A 24,098-nucleotide genomic window follows, 5' to 3' on the forward strand; every position below is an offset into this window, starting at 1 on the left:
GTCGTCATTACATGGAGAGGGGTAATGCGATTCGAGCTATGTGGGGAACTTGACCGGTACACACTTTAACTTTTGAACAACCGTATTCAAAAATTTGCTATTTTTGTGTTAAAATTCTAGGTTTTGTATTTTATTTTATTTTAAAATACCTGACAATGGGAGTACAGATTTTCATAAATATTATATAAATGAAAAATTTATATAGCATAGAAAGTTAAACTTATTTAAATTTGTTTACTTCTTTTAAGTCGAGAAAAATAACTTTGTAATTTGAACTATCTTAAATAGCCAATTTTTTCGACCGATCATAGTAACATACGGTTGCCGAATTGGTAAATCTTCAGTTTTACACGCTTAGGGTACGAGGTTCCACCCGCGTATGGCAATGAATTTTTTGCATTCTTTCTTAATTCTTTTTAAGTTGGTATAAATTTTTAACTCGTTTGATTTTTATCTCATTTAGATTCAATAACTTCAATAAAGATCAAGGATCCCATCACTTTAGTCGCCCCTTTCAAGAAGAAATTTCTTATTCGTATTAAAATTATTTTACTATATTTTAAGTTTTAGCTTCGATGCAAAGCTGAGAAGATATATTTTTGTGACTATCATTTATTTTCTCTGCTCTAACTTGACCTACTTTTTTCAACGATACGTCAAATGACTACAATTCATATCTAGTTGAAGATATTACCCTCAAAAATTGAAAAAAAAAATTCTAATCTATCAATTAAACAGTTAGTTATTACATGTTTTCCATAAAGACAATTAAAATCATCAATTTCTAATGTTTTCAAAATATTTATTAACGAATGAAGTTTGATTTGATAGGTTTCAACTACCAAATTAAATCATTTTACTTTGTAATTTAATAAATTTTTTACTCTATTTGTATGTGCTACTAGTAGACTATAATATTACAAATTTTTTGGTAACCTGTTGCTATATAAATCATTTCTAAGAAAATGAATGTTAGTTTCTCCTGAATTAATTTTCTTTTAATTATTATTTTATATGTAATTAGTAATAATAAAAAACCCAGCACAGGGGGGTCGCGGCACAGTGGTGACGTGGTATAGTTGGATCAAGTATAATGATATCTGACAGTGATTAAAATCACTATCAAAAATAAACGCTTCGATGCAAATCTTTAGATAGTGTTTAATTTTAAAAAAAATGGTGTTTTATTCCAAAAGCTACTTGATCTGCTGGTTCCTTATTAATATCTCGATTAAGATAAAGTATGTCGAATGAAAAAGGGTTTATTAAAAAATATTATTTCTTATAAAAAAATTGTGTGGAGCCATAAACTTTTCAATAAGTTATAGCATTATAAAGTTAAATATAATATAAATAATAAAATCGAGAATTTTCACACGAAAATAGCATTCGGTAGCCATTTTCGCCGTGAAGACAAGTCCAGAGGTCAAATTTTTTTTTTTCAAATTAAAGTATATTACATTAGCTTTAATTTAAGATATATATAAAAGTGTCAGACCTTCCGGAACACTTTCAAAAGTTAAGTTGAAAAAGTTCTACTTTCTATATGCATTTTTTATATTTGAAGCCCCCCCATATATAGGGAAATAGTCTGATTTAAAAAAAAAGTATATCCAATGAAAGATGTATATAAATACTACTTCTCATGAAAAAATTGTATTGATCCATACATTTTTTAAAAAGTTATAGCACTTTAAAGTAAAAAATGTAAATTATAAAATCGAAAATTTTCACACAAAAATAGCATTCGGTAGCCGTTTTCACCATGAAGACAAGTCCAGAGGTCAAATTTTTTTTTTTCAAATTAAAGTAAATTACATTAGCTTTAATTCAAGATACATATAAAAGTGTCAGACCTTCCGGAACATTTTCAAAAGTTATGTTGAAAAAGTAAATTTTTTGTGAAAAAGTTGTCATTTTAAATCCCCTCCTGTGGGCAGGTTAAGTGTCAGATTTACAAAAAAAATATACAAAATGAAAGGTAATAATATCATGCATCTATATAAAAAAAATAATATTGATATGTTCGTTTTTGAAAAAAGTTACGGCAGTTTTTAGTAAAAAAAATTGAAAAAATTTCGAAAATTAGCGATTTTTAAATTTGTAATTTTTTTGGAGGTTTCCCCCATTTACGGGGAACGAGGGAAATTTTTTCAATTTTGAAGGGTAATGTCTTCGACTAGATACGATTTGTGATCTTTTGACGTATCGTTGAAAGAAATCCGTTCGGTGAGAGCTGNAAAAGTGTCAGACCTTCTGGAACATTTTCAAAAGTTAAGTTGAAAACGTTAATTTTTTGTGAAAAAGTTTTCATTTTAAATCCCCTCCTGTGGGCAGAAAAAGNAAAAAAAAAAAAAAAAAACATCATAGTAAAACCAATACCTTCTCAGCTTCGCATCGAAGCTAAAAAGTATATTCAGCACAGCTACAAATATTTAGTACTTTATTATTTAAAAGAAAATTAAGAAATTTTTGGGAATTTTTTTGCTTAATTTTTATATTTATAAATGATTATTTGAATACTTTTTTTATGTTTTTAGTGCTTTTTTTAATGATTTTAAGTGCTATAAGTCCCGAACCCTGATCATTACTATGTAATATAAAGCTATCTTATACTACCTTTTTTATGCTTACAAAATATTTCAATAATTATTAAACAATATCACAAATCAAATTAAAAACTGACAGAACAGTAAAAGAAAAATGCGCACTGCTCAACTGCGATAAGCACTGTAACAAAACTTAGAACACAATACTACACAAACACTAAATTGAACAATTAACTATCACAGAAAATTTACCATGTTAGAATAATTACACAAAATGAAGATAGGAAACTTAAATTTAAAATATATATTCTTAAAACAAAACTTTACAAAAATAATGTAACAGACACACTCAACTCCAAGTTAACACAAAAATTTTTTATCTCAAAAAAAGTTTTTCTTAACCTAATGTTACATGAGCATGGAAAGGAAGGGAGAAGTGCAGTTCAGTCATGTAGGTAGAACTGCGAGTAGGTGCTAAATTTGCGGCTAGAGCGTGACACCTAATTTATGTTAAGCTAAGCATTTACCCCCCCTTTGAAAGCTCATGCTTTCAACCACGATCTGGATTGTCTTGTTCACTATCTAGTTGGTCTTTATCCTTGGCGTTTGGTAGTAGGCATAACTTTATAACAGGTTTTTTCAACATAGTTCCATTTTGTGTCTTTACAGACACCACCCGAACAACACCATCTTGACCAGGAAATACCTCCACTACCATCATCAATTTCCATTTAAATGGCGGTAAATTGTCATCCTTCATTATAGCCAGGTCACCTATTTCATATCACAACTTAGAGTCAACCACCTTGTTCTTTTTTATAGTTGAGGAAGATATTCTCTTGTCCAATGTCGCCAAAAAATTTGTACTTCTGAACGCACCAATTCGAACCGACGTAATCTATTATGACAAAAGTTGGGTTTTTTTTTAGGAGATATAAATTTACTTACTAACATTAAAAATATGGTATCACCATATGAGTTTTTTACTAAATGATTTCCTAAGTCGCTTATTTCATTTATTGTTGAACAATCTAATATATATGCCAGTCAAGTACGTCCAAATAAACCAACCAATATCAGTATAAAGAAAATGGAACAGTTTATTGATATGTCTTAAAATGTCTATCGTACATTTACCTAGAAGACATTATTGGGGTGAATTAAGTATTCCTTCAATATTTAATCTGATGCCTCTTAATAGATTCGAACAGATTTTGAAATTTTTGCTGGGGCCCAAACTAACATTATGCCCGATAACTTGCCTTCATTGTCAGTAAGCAGCAATATGGTTGTAAAAATGGATGCATCAATACCAAAAAATTGCAACTACAAGATCTTTTTCGACAACTGGTTTACAAGTATAGACTTACTAATTTATTTGGAGAAAGAAGGCATTCTTCCCATAGGAACTGCTAGATTAAATCGCTTAACTGGATTAAATATGCCAAGTGAAAAAGATTTTAAAAAAAGGCAGAGGCTCTTTCTGTGAGAAACTTACAACAATTAATAATGTAACAATATCAGCAGTTTCGTGATACGATAATAATTTAGTAAACATGGTGTCCTCTTATGTTGGAAGCCAGCCAATTGGGAAAAAAAAAGTTTTTTTTAAAGTGAAAAAAGATATAATAGGGTACCATGCCCTTAGGCAATTGATACATATAACTCTTATATGGGGGAAGTCCATTTCCTCGATTCAATGCTGGGTTACTACAGAATAAGTATCAAGTCCAAAAAATATATCAAAATATTTTTCCATGTTTTGGATTTGTGTGTGGTGAATTCATGGTTGCTATATCGACGAGTTCATACCGATAACTTCTATTTAACACTAGTAGACTTCAAATTCTTAGTATCAAGTTTTATGCGCAGAACAAAAAGTATCACCAAGGAGAAGAGGAAGGCCAACTATGGAGGAAAACAAAACTGAGTGCCTTTATAATGAGGAGAAACGGAGGCGAGGCCCTTGTAGACAAATACCTGCACAAGAAATAAGACTTGATGGATATGACCACTATCCTATCCATACAGATATTCGAACAAGATGCAAGTATCTAGATTGCAAATTTAAGACTATGATAACCTGTCAAAAATGCACAATACCATTATGTATAAACAAGGAGAATTGTGTTCCTACTGTTTCACACTGTGTAAAATGTTTATTTTACATTTGATTTTTTGTTAATACTTGGGCTACTAAGAGATTTTAACTGTTAATTAATAGTTTTTTTTTTATAAATATAAGAAACTAAATAAATTTAGAAATCAAAGACTGTTTACCAACAAGAAATGTGATATACGAAGTAATAAATATAGTATATTATAATAATGTGAGTATTATTTCATAACTGCATATGTCCCATTTATGGCACATTATAGCAATGCATACTTTAATGGATAAGATCCAAATATGACACATAAATAGTTTTAGTACACATTACACTTTAGAGTTTTTTTGGATCAAAAAATTTTCAATTTCACTATGACCACAATTCTAGATATATATTTATTTTGAGAAAAATAATTAATACATACAGAAAGGGGTTAAATAAGAATATTAAACGAAAATGTTCATACATACCGGTATGAGATATTATTAAATGTATGTTAGTTGGATTAGAACTAGGGTTTGATTAATGGATTTAATTATGATAACAAAAGCAAATAAGGTAGACAAATTTAACTGTAAAAAAGAACCTAAATATGCAAAAACATTAAATACAATATTTCTCATTTCAATTTGTTGTAGTATGAAACAATTTGTTTTTAGTATCTTTTTTTAATATAAATACCATACCAACGAATTTGTGTAACATTAATCCGATCACATATGATGGTGAGACTTGAGCAATGTTACCCCATTAATAGATAACCAGTCATGATAAATTTTTTTGATGAAAATTGAGGTGTTGTACAAAAAAACTGTTTTACCAATAAATTAATAAGTATAAAATACAATGATTAGATTTCAACAAACATTGATGAAGTTCTTATCCATTTGTATTACAGGAAATACAAGCTCATAATTAAATCAATATTTTAATACTTATACACAAACTTTAATTTGTTTCATTAAATAATAATAGATCAATAAAAATTCAAAAAATATGTATGAACCCTTTCTCATAAGCTAAGGCTTACAGAAATAAAATATAATCATTTTTATTTTTAAATATTACTATAATATTATTATAAAACTATATTTTATGTAAAAACAGAGGTCGCAGTATGAATTTTAAACAAATAACTTTTTTTGTTATATTTTTTAATCAAAATTAAGAAATAAAATGTCTATATCTAAAACGGAATTTTCAATATATTAAATTTACTTGTAAAAATTTTTTGTCCACTAAAACAAGCAAATATTTTTAATATTATTTATTAAATTGAAATACATTTAAAATGACAAAGTTATTGACAGATAATTGAAATATTGTTATTCTGATTTACTAAAAGAAAGTTTTGGTTATTTTTAATAAAAAAATTTAACAGTTTGTTTATAACAAAGATAGAATACCGATATTAACAATGTCTGTATGGATTAATAAATTAAAAATATTTAATTCAATAATAAAATTTAATTTAAAATTAAATTGTACACAAAATTTTTCATTCATATTTATATAAAAAAAGTAAAGAAACCCAAATTATTTACATATTAACTAATAAAAAATGAACACATCAAACAAATTTTTATCTATAAAATAAAATTATTAATTCTAAATATATAAGTCTTTAAGTTATGACAAAAATTGAAAAAAAAATAAAATAAAAAGAATAGATTTTTGGTACAAATGTAAATATTAGTTTTTTTTATTACATAACTGTAAAAAAAAACTCAAATTGCACTTGGCAAGTAGTACATATCAAGTAAATATATAAAATTTTCTATTTAATTTATTTAAGGAAATAATGTTATCAAACAATTAAACATAAAAACTGTTACATATGATTATGTTTTGGCAACTTAGGTAACAGTGCTTTCATAACAGCATCATAAAAGTTTTATAAATTGCACTGGAATCCAATTTTAATATTTCAACATATTAAGTTAATTAGGTAAAAGAAAAAATAGAAAGAAATTAATTGGTTAAACGTTAAAAAATTTAAATTTTAAAAAGCAAAAATTATATTTTCATAGTAGAGGAATATAACAAAACAACATAATGCTAATTAAACCCCAACCTCTTTAATGTATTTTTACTAACTAGCCGTGATGTTCCACCATCACCAGCCCATGTTTTAGACTTGGATCTAAATAATCTAAGTTCTTTTTTATGAGCTGGATCTAACATAGCTCGGTAGTTAGATGGCTCACACAAGTGCCTATATTTACTGAAAAATTTACAATAACCCCCATCTAGCAAATACATCTCTGGATAGTCCAAATATGGATAGCACATACTATTATTCTCTCGATCAGCATTACGTAAATATCGTGATCTGCAAAATGTTAAAATATTTTTTAAAACTAAGTATACCTTAGTTTCTTATGATATTAATGAAAACTATGATAGATGAAATTAAAAAAATTATAATACATACAATTATGGAAATAAGAAATTATTAATTTAAACCTATTAAAAATTATTTACAAGGGGTTTACGCTGCTATAATTCTGTTACAATATTTTAAAATTTTTTAACAACTTTTCATTTGTAAAATAAAAATATAGATGAATTATAATTTTTGTTATTAGAATTTGTAAAACTTTAAAGATTTTTTTTAAACAGAAAAATACATTTAATGTACTTTAATTTTTCCATAAGTACAAATGTTATTCAGATTAAATAGTTGTTGGAAATTTTTATATATTTATTACAGGAGCTTTTACTGACATATAAGAAGAAAAATAATAATATTATTATAAATTAGATTGTCTAAAAAAAAAATTACTCAAAATATATTATAGTATAAACAACAATTGATGTTTAAAGAAATTACTGAAAATTATAATCCTATAATTTATATTAAAATGAAATTTTTTAAATTATTTATTAATTTTTTAAACCATTAAATAAATTATTAAAATAAAATACTTACAAACTTGGTCCTCTTTCTGAAGAAAATTCACAGTGAAATATCAATAAGTTTCTTTTACCTCCATTGGATTCATTTTTAGGAGATCTTTTACCTAACTGATCTTCGGTATAATTTTTTAATAGTTGTTCTTTAGTAAAAATGTTAACAGCTCCTCTAATATGACCACCTTCAAATTCATAAGGGTATCTAGAATTTTTAATTAAAAATATGAAAATCAGTTGTAAGTTTGAAATTGAAGGCAAAAAATATATGATATTATATACCTGCAATCAATTATAAGATAAGAATCAATAAAGTCATCATAAGCTCCATTCAGTAACTCAGCTAATGTTTCTGGGGATATACTACAGAGATCAGCATGGCGACCAAATGGCATTAAAGGTAAAACAAATGATTTGCTAAAGTCACCAATTAGTTTCTCTCCAGTATCCTCTAAACATCATAACAATACAAAATGTTCTATTAAAATTATAAAAATACCATAAAGATAATTTATAATGGAATAATAAAGTTATTAATTACAAACAATTTTAGAGGAAAAAATGTTTTATAATAATTATATCGGTTAATAGATAAAGTAGTAAATTTCAATTTAACTTTAGATAGGAATAATTATTTTGTGGCCAATGATTTAATTGATTTTTTTTTTTTGTTAAATATTTATTCAACTGTTTATTATTAATTCTATCATAACTCTAATTTGAAAAAAGTGATGTTTACATTACTTGACCTTTTAACTAACAATAAATTTTAGATAGAGAAACAGTTCAAATATAATCACTTTTGAAGCATTATTTAAATAAACATGATCGCTTATTAATTATATTTATTTATAATGAGTATTAAAAATGAATAAATAATTTTAAAAAGTAATCTTCTTTATTTTCTACCTTTTTCAAAAGCAGCTTTAATAGTAGCTTCACTAGTAGAAAATGAACGTCGAAAAACTGGTTTTTCTTTTTTACAAAATCCATAATCAAATAAAGTACGCTTTCCCTGAGATACAGGGGCAGTTAAAGGACTGTTTATATAATCAAGTCTTGGAGAATCAAATGACATAGAAAGACTTATACTAGGTCTAGTTTTCTTTAATAATACATTAGTTTCAGGGGTTGATTCTAGATCACGTGTTAACTTTCTTTTTCTCACAACTGCTTCATTATTTTTAATATCACCAAACAATAAATCCTATAATATATACATGTATATTAAATCTATGATTATTGAAATAATAAATTGTTTTATAATAATTACAGTCTTGCGAGGAGTATCTGAAGAATATTTTGTAATTTTTCTTTTAACAATAGGTTTTATAATAGGTGATGTCTGGCTAAAAATATCTCCATCTATTAATGTACTGAACCCAGGTGGAAGCGAATCTTGAGACTAGAAATAAAATAAAATTAGGAAAAAAACTGTTAACTTTTTTAAAAAGTAAAATAATTACCAATCTTGCTGGGGATACAGCATTGTCTAAGAATGCATCATCTAAAACAGCTGTATATGATGTATTGCTCTCAGATCGCATATCAGATAATGTTCTTTTATCACCAACTGACACTGATCTAGAATCATCTGAATGAGCAGTAAAAAAACCACTGTCCTGTGAATTAGGATCATGATCTTCAAGTGGATGTCGTCCTCTTACATGGCGATTGTATGTTGCAAACTGAAAACCATAAATTCCTTTTTTTTTATAAACTACAATATTTATTTTCATTAATATTGAAATTCTAGAAAATTATTAAATTTAATAGTAAATTTGATATCTAACATTGATCGTTCTTTTTAACAATACATAATTAACAGTTTAGAGATGAATAAAAAATTTAATTTAATTTAATGTAATAAATAAACAAACTAAGGTTAATGATTTAATTTATGCTGGGATTAATTAATGTTAATATATTATTAATACAAACTTCACAGTTTAAGAATTCACAACAGTATGGAATCTTGCTTGACATAATCATTGAACAAATAATATACAATATATAACTAATACAAATTTGTATAATTATATTATTTAAAATATCTTTTTAAGTTTTGTGTTTACATAAAATTATATATTTTTAAGGATTTAAAAAATTATTTTATGATTTAGTTTAAATAAATATTTTTTTATTTATGGTATTAATAATAAAAATAACTATACAATTTGATTGTTATTGATATATTAGCCAAGATTAAATTAAAATAAAAACATGCGTTTATTGTATATCTTACTGTAGGACTAGAACGAGATGGGGATAAAGCTTTAGACATCACTACATCCATACATTTTGATGAATTCTCTTTTTCGATTGGACTGTTCATTATTTTTTGTAACATTAAACATTTCAATGGGCTATCATTTATAGTTTTTGAGTTTCCCTTGATTAATCTAAATAAAAAAAATAAAAATTATTCAAATAAATAACTATTTGATTAATTATTTCAATTTTTTTACCGATTACACTCTATTCCAGGTGCGCTATTTCTATCATAATCTAAAAATAAAAATTATATTTGCTTAAATATTATAAATATTTGTTAAAATAGATTAATATAACGTTGAGTACTATAATTTAATTAATACTTAATTTTTTATTATTTTTTTTTCAATTTAAATACAATATATATTTATTTTAGATCACAGATTTCGATTTTTTTTTGCCAAGGACAAAAGTAAACTGACACGGCCCGCGTCGCTTCGTTATACACGATGCCCCGCGACTCGTGCCACCTTTATCAGCCGTCGCCCTACTATGAGTATTTGACTGACCAACACCGCGTGTTATACGCTACGGTGCAAAGTCCAGCAAATGCCGCACGGCCGACGACGACCCGCCGCAAATGGTGCGAGAGTCTTCCTCCCGTTGTGAAAGCGACAACGTCGACAGCCGAACCGCACCCGCGCACCGTCGCCTACAACGCTGCTAACCATTTTGCCGTCCAAGGATTACGCCGAACATCGCGTCGTCGACGCCAGCGAAAGTGCCGCGATATTATGCGAAGATTATTATTACTGTGTTTATCTTTTCGGTTTGTTTTATTTTTGTTAACATAATCTGTTGTCGCTCATTTAATAAACGGCCCACGGGTCTCTACCCTCAAAACCAGTGTCGACCACATTTTTGCGACGCAAGTCGTGTCANCCACGGGTCTCTACCCTCAAACCAGTGTCGACCACATTTTTGCGACGTAAGTCGTGTCAACTGGCTCCCCGGCAAGGACTACAAACCGGTCGTAATTTGGATTAACTTTGATTAAGGTAAGAAAACCATTTGCTGACTTGTCTGTAATTTATTTTACTTTTTATATAAGAGACAGCTAGGTTTACTTAGCCGCCCTGTACTTCGAGTTATTTCAGTCACAGTCCGCTGGTGACAGCAGCGAATTCCCCGCTCGGTTATAGATAAATTTTCAATAGCGCAACAATTGTAGAATTCCACTTCGCTAGTTATTTTTAACATCAACAAGTAGATTATCCAGTTGTTGCCCAACCATTCCTTATCGCGCGCGCGAGACGGCGCCGCTGATTCACATTACATTGCAACGACAGCGACAGACAGGTAGTGCACAATACACTCCGTATCAACGCGTTCGTTATAGCATTAACAACCGAGCCCATAAAACCGTTTGTATTATTATTTCCGACCTTCGAAATTATAAATATTATAGTAACGTCGTCCCCATACAAAACCATTATCTTAGTTCTATACTATATCAGTACCACAACAACAATAATAATACAAACGGCCGGCATTGTTGACGTTCATACGCGAGCACATAACGCGTATTCTCGAGACCGACGGTATTGTATTTCCGAATANTGACGGTATCGTATTTCCGAATAAAAAAAACAAACAAGCGCTTGCGTTTTATTTATTTATTTTTGTTCATTCTCGCGAAATACGGTAAAGAACGTTCACGATGTCAGGTAAAACTTTGTCTCAGATGAATCGTCGGGAACTATTGCGCGAGTGCGCGTATAGACAGCTAAATGGGCCCACAACGAAAAGCGATATGCTAGCCGTGTTGGAAAATAATTTACGCAGCGAAGGGCTAGACCCATCGAACGCGATTTTACCCGAACGCCCGCCGCTTCACTATGAGACGCTCGAGACGGAACGCGAGTCACGGATAGACGACGCCCCCGCGCTATGCCGGACCGTCGTCCCCCCGACACACGCGGATCAACCGGTTAACCTGGCGCTAGAGGAATCCGAAACAGGGTCTCTACACGAGTGGTCCCAGGCAACCGGCCGTCACAACGGATGTGTGAACGCAGCGTATACAGATGACATGCAAAGATGGGCAAGTTAATGAAAATATTTAACTCAAGTTAAGTTAAGTTAAGTAGGAACAATGTCGATAAATTAACAGTTAAAAGTTACCAAATTATAAATTTAACTAGCTAAGTTAAAAGATAAATTAAACAATTTTTTTAACTAGCTAAGTTAAAAGATAAGTTAAAATTTTTTTTTTTAAATATATATATAAAATAAACTAGTTTAGAAAAAGTTACAGTAAGAAGTACATATGTAACTAACAAAAGCCAAAAAAAAAAATATACCATTTTAGAAAAATTGAGTGACTAGTGTTAAAAATCATCTTGTACATATTTTTAATCATTATTTAGAAAAATTTTTACTTTTATTATCAAACATTTATTTGAAAAAAGAATTAATGTATGGCCACTTATTTTACTTATCGACATAACAAAAAATTTGGATTTACGATGTATAAATTATTAGAAACATAAAACAACACTACATAATTAAAACATAACATAATATTTATCAACTGACGCCATAATTTTGTTATGAACATATTTTTTCGTATTCGATTGACGATTGTATGAAAACCATATCACACTAACATCATACCAACCAAAGTAAGTGCATTGCATTTAAGCTATTTTTAGAATTTTCCCCAATTCTGAGAGCAGGTGTGCGGCCTTATCAATAATGATTATTTTCATCATATAATAATACATCTGAGTAGAGTATTATTATGTCTATCCTTCATTGTATAATTACTATTATTATTAATCATTGTGTATTTTTATAACTAAAAAATATAAAACACAGTTTTTAGTATTAATATTGGATTTTTTTAAAATTAAATCACGTAAGCAGCGTTTAATGACATACATTTTTTATGGAATTTTGAATTTAGCTTAACTGTTATTTCAACTAATTAACTGAAAAAAGCTAAGTTATTTTAACGAAAAATTTAATTAGTTAGAGTTAAAAAGTTTATTAGAAAAATAATTAACTAGTTAAGTTGAAAAGTTAAAAAAACATTAACTTTTTAACTTAACTTTAACTTTTAAACTAGTTAATGCCCACCATTGATGACATGTATACGGTACGTTCAATATCCCACGCAACGGAGGAGATAGGCGCGTTAAGGCAGAGCTTACGCGACGTATCTTTGAACACACGCATGGAAGCGCGCATGTCAGAAGTAGAGAGAGCACTGTCCCGCATTACGCAGGAGATTCGGTCCCTCTCACACACAATTACAAGTCGCGATTTAAACAACGAGTCCATGCTAAATCCGTTCGCCACCGCACAAATGACGCGAGGAACAGCCGACACAAATCGTACTGATCACGCGCACTTGCCAGAACAAAACCGCGTAACGTTTGGGCCGAGTAGCATGACCCAGAATAACGCGGCTTTACAACAACGTTTGACGGAGATCGAAGAGCGCGAGGCGCGCAATATACAACGATTAGCCGGCCAGACCACGCGCGCGTCTCCATCACTACCTCGAGCGAACACGCACGAAGCGACTTTACATTCAGACGCGCGCCCACAACACACGGGACATTTCGTGCCAAACACATTTGTGCCACCGACACGCGATTCGTCACCGTCCCCATCAACCCGTTCATATACACATTCGGCGACTGTACCGTATAATAATCCGCCTGTTTTACGTCCTCCGTCTCCTGAGTTCACGGGGAAATATGAGGAGGACCCGAGGGAATTTCTAGAGCAGCTAGAAAACCTCCTGACACAATCCGGTATCCATTATGATTTGTGGGTGAGAACCGGGGTACAGTTTTTAAGGGACACGGCATTTACTTGGTGGGAGTCCATTAAGTTGAACAACATGTCCTGGCGCCAATTTTCAAGGGAGTTTCTCGTGGCGTTCGATAATAATAGCATCCAAGCCGAGCTAGAAAACGAACTCATGACATCACAACAGGGGCCCAATCAGCGTATGACGGAATTTATTATAGATAAACAACGTTTAGCGATGCGCGCCCGCCCCAGTTGTTCCGAGCAGCAGATCGTAGATCGTGTAGTTAGTCTTTTACGCGACGAATATTACGGCAACGTGAAAATGCGAAGTCCGCGTACTCTAGACGATTTGCGCGTAATCGCGAACGATCTCGACAGGCCCTTACGCACGGGTAGGCTAAAAACCAACTTAAAGCCGTACGTACCGCCTCCTGCGCCTCCCCAACCACCGCAAGTTTTTCGACAGCGGGCGAGCGCGCCTAACGCGGAACGCCCCCCCCGACCCTGCCGATATTGCGGAGCAGACCACTGGCACAGCAGTTGCCCTAATAGGCCGACTGTTTCGGGAAACGGGCAACAGCCACGGAGAAATTAGTCCGCTCTTCTGGCTTAAAGACACAATTCCATACGGCAACAAACAAGCACACCACACAACGCGCAGCGCGAATAACTAATTCGTTCATTAGCGATAGCGAAAGCGAGCGCGTTCCTCTCGGCCAAAATGATGAAATTTTTAACGACCTTCCACTTCACCTCGCCCGTTCACCGGGCCCTCAACTTCGACTACAGCCCCTCGCACACAACGCAGGACAAGCTGTAGCCCCTTTAAATTCACTCACCGCACCCCCCACCCACAGTGAGGGACACAATGCGGTCCTCAATGTTTTTAAAAATATTAGTCATACGGCCGAGAAAACAAAAGTCCCCGTGTTATAGCGCGAGTCGGGCCAACGACATGCTGGCCACCGTGGGGGAGGGGATACCAGCCGAGACGGCCTACCCGCTTATGGCGATTGACACCGCCGGCGGACAAACCGTTCAGACGCTCCCCGTTCGAACCGTAAACCACCCGAGTTTTGCCAAACAAACACGCCCGCGTAAAATTACAACTCCCGCTGTGGAACTTGAATTTTACAACGGTTTTGTGACGGCATTACTTGACTCACAAGCGCAGAAGTCATATACCACCCCGGCAATAGCCCATAAATACGGAATTGTGCGCAAAGGACCCACACACGCGGTTAGATTAGCAGACGGCCACACGACACCCACCGCCGGCACCGCTACTTTTACCGCGAACATCGCAGATCTGACAATCACTTTTACGGCCGTGATCTTAGACAACCTGTACTGTGACGTACTTCTAGGGCATGATTTTCTGACCGATCAGGAAGTCTCTTGGGATTATGCTGCGTGCACAATACATCTAGGCGCGAAACGACGTACTACGGCGTGCTGGAAAGCAAGCGNTAGGCGCGAAACGACGTATTACGGCGTGCTGGAAAGCAAGCGATCCCCGCACCCCCCACAGTATAGATCTGCCAAACATAGATATAGCAGGCGACCCACATTCGCGCGAATTATTATCTCACATAGTGAAACAATACGCTGCGGTTTTTAATAACACAGTGGGACGCACAACGCTTATTGAACACACATCACTCACTTTACTAGTGCCAGCCCGAGAACAGAGGCTGACACCACCATCCTTAGCATCAAACATGGAGGAGACATCGTTTTTAACAACAAAGTAGCGGCAACAACAATAACAGCAGCAACAACACAGTAGCGGCAATAACAATAACGGCAGCAACAGCAAAGTAGCAATAACAACACAGTACCGGTAGCAACATCCAAATTAGCAGCGGTGAAACAGCGACCAGCGGGAAAACCCACGGAATTGGTATACACGCACTCACCCCTTAGATCACCCGCAAACAAGGTGAGTTTGCGGCATTCACTGCGATACGCAGTTTCTTCCCGGCCGTCATTAAGTAGACCGGCGGCTTGGCGGGGGGGTATTTGACACGGCCCGCGTCGCTTCGTTATACACGATGCCCCGCGACTCGTGCCACCTTTATCAGCCGTCGCCCTACTATGAGTATTTGACTGACCAACACCGCGTGTTATACGCTACGGTGCAAAGTCCAGCAAATGCCGCACGGCCGACGACGACCCGCCGCAAATGGTGCGAGAGTCTTCCTCCCGTTGTGAAAGCGACAACGTCGACAGCCGAACCGCACCCGCGCACCGTCGCCTACAACGCTGCTAACCATTTTGCCGTTCAAGGATTACGCCGGACATCGCGTCGTCGACGCCAGCGAAAGTGCCGCGATATTATGCGAAGATTATTATTACTGTGTTAATCTTTTCGGTTTGTTTTATTTTTGTTAACATAATCTGTTGTCGCTCATTTAATAAACGGCCCACGGGTCTCTACCCTCAAACCAGTGTCGACCACATTCTTGCGACGTAAGTCGTGTTAAAACTTTGTTTTGACACGGTCCCGTGTCGGTTCTTGATACACGGAGCCCCGCGACCCTTGCAACGTTTACCAGCCATCGCCATAATATGTGTATATGGTAGTTTGACTAACACCACGTGCGATACGTCAAGGTACAAAGTCCGGCAAGTACCGCACGTCCGTCGACGACTCGTCTCAAATATGCATCGTTGAAGAAGTCAAATTAGTAGATGAGAGAAAATAGACTTAGATGGTTGTTTGGTCATGTTATGAGGACAGAAGAATTGGACGCTATAAGAACAGTTAAAGAAATGAGTGTGGAAAGAAGAAGTTTAAACTGCTATAACTTTTTCAAAAATGACCAAATCAATATAATTTTTTTTTTTATTTTCCGGTAATACTGACTCTTTTATATATATTTTAAATTAAAGCTAATTTAATATACTTTATGGAAAAAAAAATGTCGAACTTTATATTGTTTTCATGGTTAAAAATGGCTACTGTATGCTATTTTTTTTGTTAAAATTTTCGATTTTATATTTTATTTTAAAATACCTTACAAAATTTTTAAGTTAGAAAATTTTTTTTAACTCATTTGATTTTTATATCATATAGATTCAATAACATTAATGAATATCAAGGATCCCATCACTGTAATCTACCCTCATTTGATGAAATTTCTTACTCATATTAATGTGTTTTTATTATGTGATTTTTTTATGGCTCTCATTTATTTTCTCATCTTTCACTTGACCAACTTTTATTAAAGATGAATCAAATTATCACAACTATTATCTAGTTAAATATATTACCTACAAAAATTGAAAATTTATCAATTAAAAATTTACTAAGCCCATATTCTTCATATAGACAATTAAAATCATTCATTTTTAATGTTTTTAAAGTATTTATTGTCGAATAAGGTTTGATAGGTTTCAACTACAAAATTAAATAATTGTACTTGGTAATATATTAATTTTTTTAATTTATTTGTGTGTGTTACTAACAATCTATAATATTCCAATTTTTTTGGTAACATGTTGCTATATATTCATGAATCTAAAAAAAAAATGATTTTTAGTTTAACCTGAATTTAACAAAAAAAAAAATTCAATTATAATCAAATTTTATAATACACTCAAAATGAGTAGATATTTTAACGTTTTGATTAGTTGTTTAGTTAAACTAAATCATTAAGATAAGTTCTGAATATTTCAATTGTAGAATCTTTTTAAACACTAAAAATTACTTAAAAATGATACTATGATTTCTATTTAAGTGATCTTTTTATTGTAATAGATCACTATTACAATAAAAATGCAAAAAATATATTGAGCTTTTCTTATAAATTTACAGTAAATAGTAATTATACAATTTTCTGACTCCATATTAGTCTAAAGAATACTATTTTTTTAATATCATAAAATTTTCTGTTAAAATAATATAAATTTCAAGCTTGAACTTGAGCTAAAAGTTATAGTAATAAATTCAACTTTTTTTTATTATAAACTTTCGAAAAAAAGACTAAAAATATAGGTTGAAAATGATATTTTGCACTGATGATTTTTAATATATTAAAAATCAAAATCTGTAATAATTTAAAAACAATTACTTTGTGTTTTTATTATAATAAATCATTTCAAAAGAAATATTAATAATTTATATGTAACTCTTGGTGTTTAAATAGATAATACAATTGAAATACTCAGAACTATTTTATAGTTATATCCTATACTTTTTAACTAATTAGTAATAATATCAAAAATTATTAGTGATAGAAAAATATAATTGTTGATTTGAAATGAGCATGAAAATTTGAATAATTAAAGTATATTTTAACTCAGATGAACATTTTTTGTAGACCATTTATTCATAGTTAACAACAAATTATTATCTAAAAAGTTCTGTGTCAAGCCCTCTAATTTTTATATAAGTTTGCCATAAAAGTAATAACTACTCAATAATTTTTTTATAAATTCTCTGAAAAAATTAGAATACTTAATTATTAAATATGAATTTCATACTACCTTGATTGGCTATAATAAATATTTATTTATAAATAATACTAATAAAACAACTACTTATTAAGAATAATGATAGAAATAGGAGTTAATTTTGGTTTAAGTATAATCAACCAATTTTTTTAAATTAAAGATTATCTACAGATTTGCATTGAAGCGTTTTTTATGATGGTGATTTTAATCACTATCAGATATCATCTATACTGGACCCAACTATGCTATATCTCCACTGTGTCGCGACCCCACTATGCTGGATTTTTTTAAACTAGAACTGCACAGTAAGGTCAGACACATTGCTTCATTTCAAATTAAATTTTGATAATTTTAAATAAAGTATTTTAATTATTTTACACATAGTATAATCAATCATTGTGAATCTTTAAAAATATTTATTTCACTGTAGAATTTAAAAATACATTTTATGACTATTAATTAAATCGTTTAATATAAAAAATATTAATTTTTGAGTTATCACAATGTTAAATATTACATATTACAGTGTGGTCACATAAACTTGACCGACACTAAGTAGTTGGGATTAAGACGAGGAAAAAGAAGACAATTTGCTGACATACCATAAAACACATTACATTAACAACTATTTTCAATATACAATGAGACTCTATAAAAACTTATTTTATCTTATTAGTTATACCTAGGTGGACATATATTGTTAACATCCAAATAATAACTATCAATATTTTAAGTTATATATTATTTAAAAAAAATACAGATCTGATAAGAGACTGCAGTGGCAGATTTTCAAAATTTTTCTGGGAATAAAATTTATTATAAAATTCTTATCAGTATTTTCTGCATATTATACAGAGTGAAACGAATCTAACTGACAACTTTTATTACATGAGATACAATTAAAAGTTTCCTGAATTCTTTTTTAAATAATTTATGCATTCTTAAACTATGTTAAAAGAATATTTTTATTATTTATTATTAATAATAAAAATAAATAATTTTGTTTAAAAATTATTTTTTTTAAGCTTTTCTTATAAAAAACTTTGATAATCAATTAGTACTTATCCTAAAGTTGAAACCAAATTCTCAACATTTGTTGTAAAAAAGCTCTAAAAAATTATTTTTTTATTATTAATAATAAAATAAAATATATGTATCTAAAGTTATAAGAGTTGTCAGTTAAGTCTGTTATACCTTGTATAATATATTAATATTGTAGTCCGTGAGGGGTCCACATATCCTGATCCCTTCCATCCACTATAAATCCACCATTATGAGTCAGTACCAAATATAGGTTAATGAGACAATACAATTAATATTATTTACTACTATTTTAAAATAGTACATAATTTATTAATATTTACATAATTTGGCTAAAATATTTTTTAAGTACTTACCATATATTCGACTATCATAACATTTGTTTGGTGTTTCACTAGATTCGGATAGTGTAAGTCTCCGTCTTACTGTCAATGTTGTTCCTAAAGTATTAGCCAAATTGGTCATTGGTGACGCAACATCTTGCCTTGGTGTATGATTGTTGAATGCACTCATATTGAACTAAATGTTATGTTAGCTTAATAGCCACCCAGAACATTTCTAAGAAACAATAACAAGTAAGAAACAATGATATGATGATTGCACATTTAAAATTCTTATAGCTCAATTAGATTAATGATATCAATTAGACCATCTTTAAGAAGAATAATTAGTTTAATTATTCCTTAGAATATTAGTTTTTTCTTATAATATATAACTCTTAAATCTTATTAAATGCATTAGACAAAAGATTTACAAAAAAAATTTTATTTACTATATTAAGTACAACTAAATTTTTATACTTTATTATTATCTAGTAACAATCTCAAATTCAATTAATATTGAAGAATACTTGACATAGTAAATCAAAATTTAAAAACTAAAAGCACTACTACCTAAAGGTAATGAATCCATCCATAAACCATTGTATACATAGGTAAATTAACCTTTAGCCAGCATTTGAGGTAATTAATTACCTCAGCAATATAAAATTGTTAAAATATTTTGGTGTGTTATTTTAAATAAATACTAGATATTGTTGAATTAGTTTGACATTTTTCCAGTTAATGTGTTATTTACCAGTGATTAAAATTTGTGTGAAAATTATTTTAGGAAGTTTTTGTTCCATACAACTGAATAGTTTTTTGTTTTATGTAAAATTTTACTATTTTTATCAGATTTATTTCATATTAATTTTTATAAATAAATTAACAATATTTGTATATTAATTTTAAGTATTAAACTTATTATTAAAGAAATTATTCAACAGAATTTAAAATAAAAAATTTTTGAATTAATAATGAAAATAAGGTGCAAAACTTAAAATACCTAGTTCTTAAAGTAATTATAAATCAAATAAGTGAAATAAAAAATGGTAACATATAAAATTGTAAGCTTTGATATTCTTCCTTAATTTTTACAATAATAATTCAATAAACAAAATAGTATATTATGTTTTGGCAAATAAAATGTACTTCAAAATAAAAAAATGCACCAAAATATATAAGTTTGGATAGTAGATAATTTATTTTAGAACTTTTACACACTTTTAAGCCTAGATAATTTTTTCTTTCACTTTATTAACACAATGTATTAGGTATAATTCTACTTTATTATGTAATGTAAAAAGTGCTATTATAAAATCTTCACAACCATTTTTATCGTAAAAATACACTATTACAAACTTTCAAATAGTTTATAATAATATAAACAATGAACTGTCAACAAAATATGGTTGACAAGCCATAATAAGTAATTGTTGATAATATAAAAAATCATAACACAAGTGTAAAAGTCAACAAAATCTAATTATTACTCAATATACTTTAAAACAAATGAAACTAATAGAGTGTAGATCTATTGAAACGAATATTTTTAATTATATTTTATATAAGAAAAAATCATTAATAGAACATTAATTACAACATTTAATAACATTAAAAAAATATGTCATTAATAAGAATTGTTGCAAACTATTCAAATTTTATCCACAAAAACTAATATAAACAGATTATATTACTCCTATAAAAAAATTGTGATCATATTATATCTTTAATTGAATTATAAAATTTAACTAAAATTAATTGAATCTCTCATGCATTACATCATTTAAATTTCACATGTTTCCATTTAAAACCTTGCAAAATTGCACAATTTATACAATTACATTTATTTAAAAAAAAAATTATAATATTTTTAAATTTAAACATAATAATAGTTATATATTAAGTTCTTTTTTTTTAGATTCAATTAGGGGTTGTTAAACTGTGAAAATTTTGTGACGGGCATTGCCCCCTAGTGACATTTCATTATTTACCTTCGGATCAACTACGATTGGAAAATCCTGAGGATGACGGCAGCAAACACATCGCGTTATTTGAAACCGTGTTTATGTACAAAATATTTATAATTATTGAAAAATATAACAATTTCACATAAAAGAAAAACAGTTCAAAAATGGCTTAATAATTTATAGCTAACAATATTTACAAAACCATTTTTGAAAAGTTAACGGATACGTTGTAAGTGAGTACGTTGAGAAGAGCGTAGAATAACGAACACCTATTTGAATGACTAAGTTTATGGAAGAATAATGAAAGAGGGGGTAAACATGATAGAAGCGTTAAAGGAGGAAACCCAACACTAGCCGACAATTCACGAAGCAATGATGAGGTCGGCGACGGTACCCGAAGTAATAATGTGAATGCCGCATGCTACTTGGTTAAGACCGGTTGATGGACGGGGGGTCGGAAGGAATGAACTGCGCGTATGCGCATTTGCCAGTTCGACAACCCCTGCCCCGACGTTGCTGCTTACGGTTTACTGCATCATTTAATGTATTTGCATGGACTAGAGAATTTTACTTATCAAGAGCAAAACACTTTAACACACAGCTGTCCATACACCCTTAATAGTTTTAGTTACCAATGTCATGCCACGCCTTATGGCGAACAAAAGTTGTAACACAACTCTTTAATTATTCTAAGTGAACTCATCGGTCAACAACCCTTTTAGTTGGAATTTGAAAATATTTTCTTTGCCATATCATTTACTTATAAATTTTCTGATAGTAACAGTCAAACCACAGTCTATATGACTATTTTCATAAAGTCTGAGGCCAAACTATACGTATTTTGAAATCAAAGTCATGCACAATTCGTTTTTTAATTTTAACTGTATTCATTACACAGTTTTCAGTTTAATAATATTTTTGATCTTATAAACTAAACTTATATTTAGTTTTAAGTTCACATTAGACTTGGTGGATTTAATATAAATTTTTATATTCACTTATGAAAAATATAACAAGAATTCTAAAATTACAACAAATGAAATTTAAAAAATGTATATTAGTTATTAGACATTTGACCATCATTACTTGTAATCCGCATTCGACCGAATCGTACGCGACAGCTGCAGTACAGTTGTTTAAATATTACTGAGAAATTTGTTGTTAATATCACATAAATTATGCATTATTCTATAAATATGGTTACTTATTACGAATTCTTTGTGGATAATCGTTGCGTGATTATTGTATAGTTGATTCGCGAAACAAAGACAAGCTATGTTAGCCAATTTTATGTGAAGCAAAAAATTGTTATAACGGAGAAGTTTATGAAAAGGTCGTTACACACTCATAAAGCGTTAGGTTTAGAAATTGGAACGTAGAATTGTAGTTAATAGAATTCGCAATCACGGAAATTAGTGCCTAATTATTAGCGCATTGTAGTACTTCATTTTAAAATGTGATTTTAAAGATTTATTTGACGTTTCATTGTATCGTGAGTACGTGATAAACATAGTTTGTGTCATTTGTTAGTATTAAAAAAAATAAAAATCTACCCTGTTGGCTGCTTATTTTCTGTTATTCTGAAATTCGTACACGAGTTACTTCGATGTCGGCCAGGGGTTAAGCTTTAGTTCTAAAGGATCCGTTTTTTCTCCGAACCACACATGTATCGCAAATCGGTGTCCTGTAGGTCTGGGGGTGCGATTATACTGTCAATGGGACCCGCATATGTAACTAATAGCAATAATAGTAATCACACGAGGGATACGAAGGTTCAAGTTTTTGGGGTGCGTATCTCTCACGCACTCACTGAACACTATCCCCACAGAAAAAATAAAAGATTTTTGTTCTCAAATCAAATCGGTCAGACAGTTACCTACTTCTTGTTTTTCCCAGCCATTTTATACGGTCAAGGTAATGACATCGCGTTGGGCTCTCTCGAATTATTTTTTTTCTAATCTACTTCTTATCTATGTATTCCGTCAATAGTTTAAAATTATGTGTTATCAGAACGTATATTTGGTTATATCTAACAACAGTGTAGTCATACACAATTTAAACTGTGGTTTAACAGTCAACAGTTATTACAATGTACTTCTTACGAGATAAAAAAGTAGGTTAAATTGTTAATGCATTTTAAAATTGAAACACATGTTTTTGATTTTTGTTAAATTTCTAAGAATGTGCTAGAAAAAAATTAAAACTAGTTAAATGATATCAGTTACAACAAAAATTATAAACATATTATATTATAGAATCTTCTCATTGTGTAGTATTTTTTAAAACTATTAGTTATTTTTGTTAAAATATCCCGTATGGGGTCTTTAAATTATTCACGTTATAATATTGACATGAAAAATAGTACAAAACACATTTACCATTATCGTTATTTGAATAATGAATAATTTATAAATTCATTTTCCCTCATTTATATCTTCTCTCTAATATCGATACTATCTATAATTTGTATTAGTACTTTTATGAAGTAGTATATTTATTCCTATTGAAATTTCTTCATGTAAAAAATTTATGAGCATTTCATTAATTTTTTTAATTTCATTTCATTAAACAAAATATTTTTTTTTAGAATTACTATAAAATTAAATACTGCACGCTAGTGTATTATTTTTTAGTTTCATACCAATTCATAAGTGTTTATATTGAAAACATCAAATTAAAAAAAAAACTTATTTATTT

The 24,098-nt window shown here is 30.3% G+C and overlaps 1 protein-coding gene and 1 long non-coding RNA gene across 4 annotated transcripts in view; one reads left to right on the forward strand and one right to left on the reverse strand.

Annotated features, from left to right (window-relative positions):
* Positions 1-19,624, reverse strand: part of LOC126906625 (M-phase inducer phosphatase-like) — a 34,582-nt gene extending 14,958 nt beyond the window's left edge. The window contains exons 1-9 of one of the 3 annotated variants that reach the window (XM_050687304.1): positions 19,468-19,624; positions 10,042-10,081; positions 9,819-9,975; positions 9,040-9,261; positions 8,847-8,978; positions 8,483-8,780; positions 7,856-8,024; positions 7,593-7,778; positions 6,413-6,992 (exon numbers count right to left, since the gene is read on the reverse strand). In XM_050687304.1, coding sequence (XP_050543261.1) covers positions 6,719-6,992; positions 7,593-7,778; positions 7,856-8,024; positions 8,483-8,780; positions 8,847-8,978; positions 9,040-9,261; positions 9,819-9,975; positions 10,042-10,081; positions 19,468-19,624 — 1,635 coding nt within the window. In that variant the 3' untranslated portion in view covers positions 6,413-6,718. Of the gene's footprint in view, positions 1-6,412; positions 6,993-7,592; positions 7,779-7,855; positions 8,025-8,482; positions 8,781-8,846; positions 8,979-9,039; positions 9,262-9,818; positions 9,976-10,041; positions 10,082-10,174; positions 10,273-19,467 lie in introns of those variants that run through there. The other 2 variants (XM_050687306.1, XM_050687305.1) reach the window with 2 other exon arrangements.
* On the forward strand, positions 15,094-23,658 carry LOC126906645 (uncharacterized). The gene is made up of 3 exons (XR_007704293.1): positions 15,094-16,470; positions 19,510-19,686; positions 21,353-23,658. It is a non-coding gene; the product is annotated as an uncharacterized LOC126906645 (long non-coding RNA).
* Positions 23,659-24,098: the final 440 nt, after the last annotated feature.

This window comes from Daktulosphaira vitifoliae, unplaced genomic scaffold (assembly GCF_025091365.1).
Source record: "Daktulosphaira vitifoliae isolate Bord-2020 unplaced genomic scaffold, ASM2509136v1 Scaffold_5, whole genome shotgun sequence".
Lineage (NCBI taxonomy): Eukaryota > Metazoa > Arthropoda > Insecta > Hemiptera > Phylloxeridae > Daktulosphaira > Daktulosphaira vitifoliae.